Here is a 12,169-nt window from a genome sequence, read left to right as displayed (position 1 = left end):
AAGAGGATTATTTTGTTCAGCGAACATTTTGACTATTTGCCTATGAGAAGGTCTCAATAACTTACTCTTGATAGTATCACTTTGTGCTAAACTCCTTTCAAAAGATACTCTCTTTTCTGCATCTATCTAATTTCCCAGAGGTACAAGTAATTACAACATTCATAATTGATCGCACATCATTAGATATCATTATTTTTTTATATAAAAAAAAGGCGAGAATGGCTCACCATTTTATCTTCACATCTCTCATCTCAATTCCCAAAAAACCATGAGAATGTGAATGACTCTGTCTTCAGGAAACTTGTTCATAAGGTACGAGATTTGAATTCCACATGCTGCACAATCTGGTTAGAGCACGATAACAACTAAACCAATCTGACTTCACAAAAAGATAAACTGAACAAGAGAGCTTCCAAACATATGATGGTCAGAAATTGTATCTTGTTCAAACATTGATGCTTTCTTCCACCATAAAGTTCAACGAAAAGAACAGAGAAATGGATTTTTGGAAAAAAATGAACAATTGACTACATAGTTCTTAGAATTGAAGACCATATTCCCGAGCTGCATCGGCTAGGGCTTGTATCCGTCCATGGTATGGGTACCCACCTCGATCAAAGGCTACTTTTGTGATCCCCTTCTCCAAACATGACTTTGCAATCATTTCACCCACCTTCTTTGAAACTTCCTGAAGCCAAAAGCTTCATAGGGTCAGAAATTACATTATTACATCAAAATTAACCACACAAAAGGAGATATCCCAAATTATAACAGCCGTCAAGATCTAGGCAGCAAAAGTGCATTTTTATCAGTTAAATGCATTTAACCCTCATCAAGTAGATTATAGAATGCAGAACCATAGAAGAAGCGGGGAACCTGCCTACAGATTATAGATAACAAAGATACATATCAAAAGAATCAGATTTCAACACACACACACACACACATACATATATAAAACAAAAATAGAGGTGGTTCATAAACATTCAGATAATTATTCATAATAGGGGGACATGCAGTTTCTATTTCACTTTGTTGACAGACATATGCAACTGCTATAAACTTATTGATAATATATGATAGTCAGTCAGCTAGCAACTACATTCAATTAGGGTGACCTGTAATCTAAGATCATGAAACTTACAATCGTCGGACCAGAACTATAGTCAAGCTCGTCAGAGATGGGCTTCTGCATCGTCGAAGCTGAAGCAAGTGTGTGCATCTTAGTATCATCAATCACCTGGACATAGAGATGCTTGTTGGAGCGGAAAACACACAGCCTCGGCCTCTCAGGAGTCCCATCAATCTGAGAAAATAAGAGAGATTCATTCATTTTAAAGGAAACATATAACTGTATCAAGGAGAATAAAACATCATCGTCAACATAGAATCAATAAAAGCTCACAGCTACATATCACAGTCCTAGGACTCAATAAATGGCCAAATGCTTATGCATCTCCAATCATTCACCCGTACTGGACAAGCACCACAGAAGACTTGATGCTTATATAAGAGAAGGGGCAGCTGGCTTTGTTATGAAGGTCTTTAACTTAATTTCTAATCATAAGCCTGTGGTGGGGTTCAGGCAGGAGCCGACCTATTTTGGGAAATTAGCAGTTTCCTCTCTAATCTTCAAAGGGATAACGGTTTATAATTGTCCCATGTCCTTTTTATCACTTACAATCATAAACACAAATCATTCCAAGCATAGCCGATGACATTTCATGCCAAACTTAGAATGACTTTGAAAAAACTTCACTCACTAAGTTTCTAGACCCAAAATATGCAATAAATAATTGAATATCTCTGCCCTTACAACGTGAACTAGGATAATGTCAAAATCAATCTGGTACCAATCTATCAAAGTACAAAAAAATAAGATTTCTACATAAATGACCCCCAAGAAAAGTGCATTATTCGATTTTGATAAATTAATACAAGAAACCAAAAATGGGATAGATAGAACTAAGAATATAAATGAGTAGTGGGATAATGGGGAAGAGAGATTAAAAATGAAAGAAAGTGGGAGCAGCAGCACCTTCTTTCTGATGCGAGAATGGCGGGCAGTGCGGTCCTCTCTTTTGGTTCTTGGTCTGGTCGAGGCTTCGACGATGAAAAGAGATGGCGGTGCTGGCCTTGGCCTTCTGCTTGCCACTAATTTTGAAACACTCGAAAGTTGCTGACATGATCCTAGAAATGAACTCTGATTAAGCATCCAAACTGAGCTCGCACCGGCTGCCATTCCCTTCCTCCTTACACTTTCGGAACCAAACAGATAGCATTAAAAAATCCCGCAATACTCTTTTTTCTTAATTCCCTTGCCCCTTATCCAGTTATCCGGACCCCGGCCGGTTTTGTACTTTTCAGCCCCTGGGCTTGTAACTATTTAGTATTTACACTGGTTTTTTTGGGTGAAATGTTCATTTAGTCCACCGAGGAGGCTATGCCATTCGGCAGTGTGCAATGTGGGTATCATAATGTGATTTATTATTTTCCATATTAAATTTTAGTAGATTTTAAGGTTAGATTCACTGGAATACTGGGTCTGTTCGCGTCCTACTGCTTTGCGTGTTTGCCAAAATGATAGTATTTGGTGGTCGAGCATATGTTGAAGTGGTAGGACTGTTTTTTACTTTTCTTATTTAACTTCAAATTTACATAAACTTAACATGCATTACATGAAAATCCTATGATAAGTAGATTGAGCCTTACATTTCAACTTAAACTGATATACAACATTTATTAATTTTTTTTTTATAAAAAAAGTAGGAGATAACAAATTAATTAAGTTAAACTATAGAGATCAAAAAGCATTTACCCTACTACATATTCTTATTGTATCTATATTCTTGCATGTTATCCCAACCATTACCCTGCAACAAATCAATGTGCTCTAGTAACGTTTAGAGTTTACTCCAACTTTGTAATTTTACACGTGTTGTTATTTTAATTTACTAAAAGATAAATTTTTCTTTATCGTTTTTTTTTTAATACCAAATGTATAATGGAGGAAATTCTGAAATTGTTTCTCTCTACAAGTGGTAAAAAATTACATTTGGACACTCCAGTCAGTCTTTTACAACCAAATAATTTCCGTCACATACATGAACTTACCATATTTCCATTGATCAGCTTGGCAAAACTTGACTGATAATCTAAACAATACACATTCATAATTTATGACACGTGTCCGCTCGAAATAGTTACAAATTCATTTCAGCGTCACTTTGCTCCCTTCATGAGAATATCCGACCTTCAAATACTTTCTTGCAACCTTGAGAATTCCAGGAGTAACATCACCCTCACTTCTGGCAAAAAGCCACAGATCAGTTGTTAGATCTGTTGTTCCTTCATGCAATATTCATGCTCATCATCCAGTCAAACACTACCCGCACATCATTCAAATCAGCTTTATTTCTAATATTTTTCATCCACACTGTTGATGGGGGCAGCAGCGATTAGCATTTGTTATTACCTCCCCAGTGTGCTATTTTTTCAACGCATTAGCTCAAAAGCTGATGGCACATCGTGCAATGGATGGCCCTTACGATTTCTTTCCATTATCCTTTGCGCGAGAGAAACTTGCTTGCCGACAACAAATATGAATGCTTTGCCTGTTCCTCCAGCACCTCTGGCAGTTCTTCCAACACGGCGCACATATTCACTAGGATCACGTGGAAAGTCAAAGAGTACAACATGATCCACACCCGCAAAATCAATTCCACGAGATGCTCTGCAATGAGTTTCAGATAAAGCATTGTTTTTATTTCATGACTTTCTGCCATAGACCAAGAATTAACTAGACTATTTTTATGATATTAGTGTAGTTCAACTTGACTAGAAAATTTCATAAACTAAAATACCTATCAGTGCAGACTAGAAACAAACATGCTTCTTTCGAACGTGAAGTAGTGAACTCCTTCATATTTGCAAGCCTTGTCTCTTGGTCAAGAGCAGCATGAAATGGTAGAACTCGCACACGAGTTTCTTTTCTATCAAAACGTTTCAATATATTCTCAACTTTTCTGCATGTCTCAATCTGCTAAGCATGAAATCATTACAAACTACAATCCAGGGAAATATTATTTATGTTCTGTACGATTAAAACTGAACATTCCTTATTTCCGAAAAAAATCCAAATAAATTATTGCACTTATAGCTGAAACACACCTTGTTGCAGAAAACAATCGTCTTGGAAACTGGACTTTTCTCAATCAGCTGCAGAAGAGCAGATTTCTTGTTGAGAAAAGCTGTTTCTGGAGTTTTATCTGATTCTTGATCTCCACTGCAATCTACGAGAAACTGGAAATAAAAACTAGTTAATTTTTTATATTGATTGACTTCAAAATGTCTTCCCCATATATAATATTTTGTATAATTATGAAAATTACTTTGTTTTGGTACATAATCTACCCCTGAATTTAAACAAATTGGATGCTTATTTGCAATCTCTATGTATTATTATGAAAATCATCTTCTTTTAACATGCAGAGAACAGATAAGAAGTGAATCTGAGTCACTTCCACAGAAAATTCTTCGTATCTTAATTAAAATATTTATGTGCACATATGAAAAAACAAATGGTGAGGAATAAACAACTGAAACTAACCTCTTCAAGACCTGGGCTTATACGGTGCATGCCAGGTCCCATGACTACTTTGCAATCTGGAAAAACTTCAACTAGCTTGTTATATATTTCTACAGGTAAAGTTGCAGTCACAAATAGATATTGTGCAGTGACAGGTGAAGAACTAATCAAAGATTGCAGTGCTACTTCAAAATCCTCATCATTAAAGAGTATATCTACTTCATCCAAAATGGCACTGCAACAAAAAGTTCGAAAAGATATAAGTTCCAGCAGAATATCTTAAAAAGTTTATATGCCATGCCATTGTGCAACAGCAGGACATACAAATGAAACTAAGATTGAGACCACTATGCCAAAAATAGAAGAAAGAAAGAACAAAACACAAAATTGTCTATTACTCAAAATTGAAATCAGAGGGCCCTACAAGTTTTATAATCTCTCTTTTTCTCTCTTTATTTTTTTTATTTTTTCATCCTTCTGGAAAGTCAAGTTTTGTAATCTTATTTATTGCTAAATATAAGAAAAATGTGATTCAATATTCAAGGAAGCTGTCCTTGCATACCATCTAAGATTTATCAGCTGCAAGATTCCTTCTTTAATTAAGAACATGAAACGACCAGGTGTAGCAATTAAAACATCAACACCTTCTTGAAGATTTTCTAGTTGAGTTTTCTGTCGAAAACCTCCTGTCACAACCATAGACCGAAATGGAACTCCAAATTTGGATAACGATCGGCAATTACTCAAAACCTGCAAAAGTTACACCACGATTAACCAATAATAAACACTGCCGTTGAAAAGATGTCTACAACACTAAAATTTCAAACTTTGTTCATGGTACACTGTGCATATATCCTTCTGCATTGTTAGTAATTCTGTAGGCCTTGATAATATTGTGCCCCTGTAATACAGATGCCTACCTTAGAAGATAAGCCAACACTTTTTCTTTTAATGCAGTTCTCCCAAATACGGAAGCAAAGATAGGTAAAGATAGAAAAAAGAGAGAGAAGACAAAACTTTTAATTCAAAAAGGAAGTATCAGAAAATAAAAGTGAAATGTGGCCTAAACAAATCAATAGGAATCTCAAACTAATACAAAGAGGCAAAGCCTTTTAGGTATAAGGAAAAGAGACAAAACTTCACCCCTTGTCAGCTTGGGACAGCTTGACAGCTTCTAGTAAGCAATTTTGCTCTTTATAGGGCCACTCCTCTAATCACTACACATACTTTCCTTTTCAGTTACAACCCATTGTGTTTTCTTGTTATCACTTACCGTAGCAGAGCTTGAAACCTTGTATACCACTATTATATTATTAAATTTTAAATTATGTACTAATTAACTTTCCTACAAGTCCAAAAAAAGGAAGAATATAACACAGATGAGCTTAAAATTTAGAAAAAAAAAATGTTAAAAAGTTCTTTACTATCACTCAAACATACAATTTCAAGCTTCTTTTCTGAAGTTCTATGTCAGCATGCAACATTTTTCTATGTCAGCATGCAACATTTTCGACCTTCATAAGATTGATGGCATTATAAAAATCATGAGTTGTTTGTTTGCATATGGAAGTGGAATGACTAGAAATTCACAAACGCAGGTAATTATAAATCCTTCAAACACAGATTAATATGTTCATGCGTATCAAAGAACTGACAGTAGTTTATCTGTGGTCTGAGCAACGATGAACAAAGAAAGGAAACAAATAAGATGAGATAGTGCAATAGATCAGGGATCCATTGGAAAAACAGCTCACCTGAGAAGCCAACTCAGCTGTTGGTGCCAAGATAACTACCCGAGGACTTCCTGAAGTGGATTTGCTAAGTCCTTGGAGCTCTTCTTGCCTAAGACGCTGAATCACAGGTAAAAGATATGCCAATGTCTTCCCTGATCCACTTTGATCAGCTAAAATACAGCTCTTTCCCTCAACAACAGGTGGAAATGCCATGGCCTGCAATCATAAAAGAAGTTTGACATGCATACAAATACATCACAGAACAATAACTTTTTGGCAATGGTTGACATGTGATTTTTCAAAACATAAGAGTTATATAATTTAGAAAAAATAAATAAAAACACTAACTTTCCGGCACACAATTGTAGTGACCCTACACAAAATTCATAGTACAATATATAGCTACATATCAGATTTCTACAAAATAATTCACCATGCATATTGAGGTCCCAAACCAACTAATGCCACTATAAAACCACCAACTTTAATGCAAAACAAGAATAGGCAATAAAAGCACTGAGGCAAGAATGTGATGGTGGCTTCAATATTTACTCAAAGAAAGAAAAGAAAAGAAAAACTCTTAAATGCAGTTTGAAGTCAGCACAGCAAACAAAATAAATGTAACCCTCGGTTAAGTACATTTGAGATGAATAGGAACAAATGTGACCTTTCTATTCCTTTCTTTTTGTCTTTGGTTGGTGGAAATTCAAAGAGGAAGGATGGCGGAGTTGTTATGGTTCAAATTAGGAGATAACTCTAAAGTTCATGAATGGTAGCAGAATAAAGTCCACGGAATGGAACAGTAATATAAGTAACTATGAACTGACATTTAGAGGTGGATCCTAAGGAAATGAACTCTTGTGCACTGTATTCTCATCACTCTTCTTCTGGTGGTCATAAGAGCATGTTACCAACGTACCTGAATCTGTGAAGGACAAAGGAAATTCTGCCGTTTCAAGGATTCAATCATATAATCACTGCATCCTAATTCTTTAAAGGATTTTCGACTAAAAAAGTCTCCATCGGCAGAATATTTATGTCTTTGCTTCGGGGGGTCTGTTGGCTCATATTGAAGGTTATGAATGGAACCACCACTACGCCATCCTCTATCTATTTTGGTGCCTGATTTTTCATGTTTATTCGACCTACTATTATAATCTGAGATGTTCTTATCAATGCTTTCTGCAGGTACATCATTATCGACTATGTGTTCTCCAAGCTCTCTGAAGTTTTCTAGCGACGGTGTAGTTTTAGAAAGTCTTCCCTCTTGTTTGAGGGCATTTACCGTCTTCTTCCCCATGGCACTGCGTTTATCTACAACAGCTTTTACTCTCTGAGCTTTCAATCTTGAAAAGCTAGAAATCACTCCCTTTTTGGATGGAATTGAACAATCATTGTTTCTCAAAACTGTCATGGGAAATTAAGTAGGTGTGAAAGATCAGCAATCGTATCCATAACGTTTATTAGATTGAGGCATTTGATTAAGAGTAATTATAAATTTACAAAGTCGGGATACAGAGTTTGCAATAGTTTGTACCTCAATTTTGTTAGCAAAACATTATTGTTCAAGGGTGATGCTAGGGGTTCGAACTATAATATCAGCATTTCAGTCCCAACTGATATGACAGCTTATCTATAACTACGACATTAGCCAGTTATCTATTGTGAGATTAAATCATCTGAAGTTATCAACACTGTCAAAAAAATCAATAGAGCTATTCCATTATCTATAATACTACAAGAACCAAGACTGAGAAAGAGAGAGAGGACCTGGAGCTGAAGTGGTGGGTTGAGAGGGGTCCTTGTTCCAATTGGAGGAATCAAGAAGGTGCTTTGGAGGAATGGGAGGGTCGTGGTCGTGGTCGTCGTCAGTTCCACCCCAAACTATCACTTTCTCGCCTGTGTCGTTATCGATTAGCTCATAGGCACCTGCCGTTTCTAATGGCGTCCGACTGTAACCACCGCCGCCGCCATCACCACCACTGGCCCTAACCAAAACTACTCTGGCTCCGGGTCGCCCAACTGGGTTCGGGTTTAGAAGTGGAAGGACGCATTTGTTCATCAATTTGTCAGTGTTGCTGTTTCTTCTAAGCGGAGGTGATGCCAGAGGAAGACCAAAACTAGCTGCTGCTTTCGCCAACATGACTTGCTCTACTCTTCCTAGCATCGATGACGAATCCTTACTTGTAAGATATTATTATACTTCTCTCTCCGCTGCAACAATTTGATATTTTTGGCTCTCATTACGTTCACACGTGTGCACGGTCCACACGTGTGCACGGTCCACACGTGCGTTGCATCAGGATAAGACTAAACCAGCGCAATGAATTTTTTTACGGGTTTCATTATCTAAAAGAAGTAAAAAAGTATATAAATTGAAAAAGGAAAATCCAACATTTGTATACAGATTCTGGTAAAGTTCCAAGTTCAACCCCGTTCTTCTTATGACAGCAACAAGAGAATTATAATTTTTCAGAGAAACATTTTGACTAAGAGAGAAACATTACAGAGTACATAAGACATGTATGACTGCTAGTAACAAACCTGACCCTTGACATTTGCTTTGGGTTTCCCAAATCAAATCACCAAACTTATCTCATTTCTACAAGCTATCTTTTGACAACATTTTGGGTATCAACTAGATTCTACAATGAGAGAATATACACCTAAATTGACTGCCACTGTGATACCAAACCCTCATGGCCTATTGCTTGCTTGCTCTACATCGCCCAAAAATTCTTTCTGCAGCTGTCGTCATGTCAAAATTGCAGATTCTAATAATTGGCCCAAGCCCCAATCTGTTCAATCGCTGAATTAATGTCAGCATCAGAAGTTGGATTTCACTTCAAATTATTTCCAGCCACTTGGTCTCTTCAGCTGTTATCATTGCAGGATGGATCCCTCTTGTTCCTTTACGCTGGAATCATTTCCTGGAATGCGAAAGCTACGACTGTAAAATAATTTTCAAATTCCAGTTTGGCAAAGGGATGCAAGAGTTTACACTGGTAAACCGTGGAGAGGCCCATTTTTCTCCTTTAATTTATTAATGCTACAAATGGGGTAGCCAGTAGTAGCCTCCAGGCTTTGCATGCATATTTCTTCCAGCCTAGTAGTGCATGATTGGCACTGTCTGAGAAGTTCTGACATGTCATGCAGAGTGAAGATTCCGCTAATAAATTACACCTGGTTCCAAGAAAATTTGATCTAAATACATTTACTTTTGCTAAAACCAAAAGAGACCAGAAGTACTTCCAAAAATCAAACTAATACATGTAACATGTCGTATTGATGTATTTGGAAATCGTTCAAAACAATCAGTAAACCGTAGCAGGTAATTTATCTGACTCATTACTTCAGCTTGCGAACCAGAACCAACTAAATTCAGTCACTAGAGTTTGACAAGTACAAGCAGTAAACAACCTTATAAATGACAATTGATGATTGAGTCACCAACATGGTAGAATCCCTCATCTCAGCAGAACTCAGAAGTCAATATGATATCTCGGAAGGGCACCCCTGTAGTGGTCAATTGATAATCCTAAATTCATTAGGATGCAGGAAACCAGATTCTCAACATTTGCTCCGCAGCATATTAATTGCAGCGCTTACTGCAACAGTATCTGTTCTAGCTTCTAAGAAGGCTGGAAAGTCACAATTTATCTAATGAGTCATCGAATCAATCAAGATTGATTGTCAACCAAATCTTTCAATTCTTCGATGGCGTAATTCTTCCAAGGGAATATTGGAATGACGTGACAGCTGATCAGATGACAAATCATTGCCACTCCGACTTGTTCCACACATCTCACATATGCTTAACCAACCGGAATTATCAAACGTGCATGCAGGGCACCTCCATATGATAGGGGCAGTTCTTCGTGTGTCACTTCCACCAACAGGTCCTCGACCATAAATCCTAGGCCGCCGAAACAGGTATCGTGCAAACCTCAAAGGCCAACTCAATACACCAGTAGCACCTCTAATGATTGTAGTCAGCGGGTCTGAACCCGAATAACCACCTTTCAACTTCAAATACAGAATCCCAGCAAGTATACCACCAAGATGACCAATAAACGAGACACCAGGCACAAACATCTGAATAATAATCAACTCTGCCCAGGCAGCATATCGTGCCGGTACCAACAGCCCATGTACGTTAGTATAGTCTTCAGACCGAGAATTGAGAACAACTTTCATGGCAAAAAGGACACCAGAAAAGCCAACAGCATATTCAGAGTAATATGCTCTCTCGTAATCAAAGAAAAGTACAAGGGATTTGGCTAGTAGCAGTGTGATGCCCTGGGACATGGCAAGTAGTGCAACAACCATAGCAGCAAATTCATTACTTCCCATTGAAGTTTCCAACTGAATCCCCTTCCATAAAAGTGACATCATATTGTAGAACAGGTGAGATTCACTCGCATGATAGAATGGCGACAACAAGAATCGTTTGAGGTCCTTGTACTGTTCATCAAATGAAAACATCAAACATTAATCATCCAACATGAGCAAATAATAAAAATATGATTTTGGAATCGGTGTTAAACTGAACTCTTTTGCGACGCGCATTTATAACAGTGTATCGTTAAGATTTAATCACATATAATTTCTTAACAAACAACTACCAACCATGACATTATTAAAAAAAAAAAACTCAGCACATGAACCAAATTGCAAATCTAAAAGCAATTTGCAGGCATTAGAATCTATGTGCCATATCAAAACATTTTAATTTAATTAAAACGATAAACTAGATTATTATTTGTTTTTAATATGATAAAATCAAGAGAACCAATAATGGAAGAATCTGGCAAAAAAAAAATGCAACCCCAATCATGTAATTCCATGCTGATAATTAAAATAAAAGAAAAGAAAAAGAAAGAAAACAAATACCTTAAGGATGAGATGGGGATTGAACCAGACTTCATGGATAGAAGGAACGAGAGAATCGAGGAAGGCGGGTCGGAGATAGATGAGAGTGTTGGTAGCGAGAAGAGCGGCGGTGACAGGCGGTTTCCATGGCAGCCTGTGATACTCGTTGAAAGCGTGAAGAGCCAGCAGCGGCAACATTCCCCGCGACACTCTCCATCCTCCTCCTCCTCTCTCCATCTTTTCACCAATTCTATTCTATTCTTAAACGGCAAGAAAAGCAAAAGCGTCGAGAATTGAAAACCAACTGCGAAGGCCTATATATGTAGTACATACGATCACACCGGCACGGCAGAGAAAAAGTTCCAGATGCTTCCTGATCTGTCCCAGATTCAGTTACATTCCTTGCTGCGGGTCCAGTAAATTGGTGCGACGTACTGTAATAAAATGCACTGGGATGTTCTGGATTACGTATGAAATTTTGTTAAATATAATATTTTCTATTGGATAGACAATATTCAGTATTTTAACATTTTATATTATTAAATAAATTAAGTTATTATTATTAGCATTTTAAGAGTAACGATATCAGGCCACATAATTATTAAAAAAAAAACATGAGGAAGCCAGAAATGACAAGCTTCCTGTGCCGATTTGAATTTTTAGATTTGAAAATTAAAAATAATTTTAACCATTAAAATGCAACTGAAGAATTCAAAAAGATCAAAGATAGGGCGTTCAATTTTGGATTAGATTAGAAATCTTGATGAGTGAGAATCTTAAAATTAGAAGCATAGAGTATGAGTGGAAGTAAGTTTTTTACTTACTCTAGAATGAGAGTGTAAAATAAGAATTAAAATATCATTTATATGTTTACTTTACCTTAAATTAGAAATGGATTATTTTAATTCATAATTTTACTTTTATTTAAAGAATTGTAGTTTTTAATTACAAAATGAATAAAAAATATATTTTTAAA

General features: G+C 36.7%; 3 protein-coding genes across 5 annotated transcripts; all 3 read right to left on the bottom strand.

Moving 5' to 3' along the window:
• Positions 1–291: 291 nt before the first annotated feature.
• Positions 292–2,316, bottom strand: LOC18048753 (50S ribosomal protein L18, chloroplastic). Its single transcript, XM_006441877.2, has 3 exons — positions 2,039–2,316; positions 1,145–1,306; positions 292–688 (listed from the first exon to the last, which is right to left on the bottom strand). Exons 1-3 carry the CDS (start codon positions 2,240–2,242, stop codon positions 539–541), a joined length of 516 nt encoding a protein of 171 aa, XP_006441940.1. The 5' UTR covers positions 2,243–2,316; the 3' UTR covers positions 292–538.
• Positions 2,317–3,014: 698 nt separating this feature from the next.
• LOC18048752 (DEAD-box ATP-dependent RNA helicase 50) lies at positions 3,015–8,510 on the bottom strand. 2 transcript variants are annotated; one of them, XM_006441876.2, is made up of 8 exons: positions 8,092–8,510; positions 7,241–7,728; positions 6,343–6,537; positions 5,151–5,338; positions 4,610–4,823; positions 4,171–4,302; positions 3,864–4,039; positions 3,015–3,733 (listed from the first exon to the last, which is right to left on the bottom strand). In XM_006441876.2, exons 1-8 carry the CDS (start codon positions 8,486–8,488, stop codon positions 3,496–3,498), a joined length of 2,028 nt encoding a protein of 675 aa, XP_006441939.1. In that variant the 5' UTR covers positions 8,489–8,510; the 3' UTR covers positions 3,015–3,495. The 2 variants fall into 2 exon arrangements, with proteins under 2 accessions (XP_006441939.1, XP_024043968.1); XM_024188200.1 differs by lacking the exon at positions 3,015–3,733 and having other exon boundaries at positions 3,977–4,064.
• A 235-nt stretch (positions 8,511–8,745) lies between these two features.
• Positions 8,746–11,635, bottom strand: LOC18048751 (rhomboid-like protein 14, mitochondrial). 2 transcript variants are annotated; one of them, XR_002906670.1, is made up of 3 exons: positions 11,215–11,635; positions 9,742–10,785; positions 8,746–9,504 (listed from the first exon to the last, which is right to left on the bottom strand). XR_002906670.1 is itself a non-coding variant. In XM_006441874.2 (2 exons), the coding sequence occupies exons 1-2, from the start codon at positions 11,428–11,430 to the stop codon at positions 10,015–10,017; spliced, it is 987 nt and encodes a 328-aa protein (XP_006441937.1). In that variant the 5' UTR covers positions 11,431–11,635; the 3' UTR covers positions 8,746–10,014. The 2 variants fall into 2 exon arrangements, 1 of the variants encoding a protein (XP_006441937.1); XM_006441874.2 differs by having other exon boundaries at positions 8,746–10,785.
• Between the last annotated feature and the right edge of the window lie 534 nt (positions 11,636–12,169).

The sequence above is a fragment of the Citrus clementina genome, unplaced genomic scaffold, assembly GCF_000493195.1.
Source record: "Citrus clementina cultivar Clemenules unplaced genomic scaffold, Citrus_clementina_v1.0 scaffold_3, whole genome shotgun sequence".
Taxonomy (NCBI): Eukaryota; Viridiplantae; Streptophyta; class Magnoliopsida; order Sapindales; family Rutaceae; genus Citrus; species Citrus x clementina.
The sequence above is the reverse complement of the archived record's forward strand: the minus strand, read 5'-3'. Positions and strand labels throughout refer to the sequence as shown.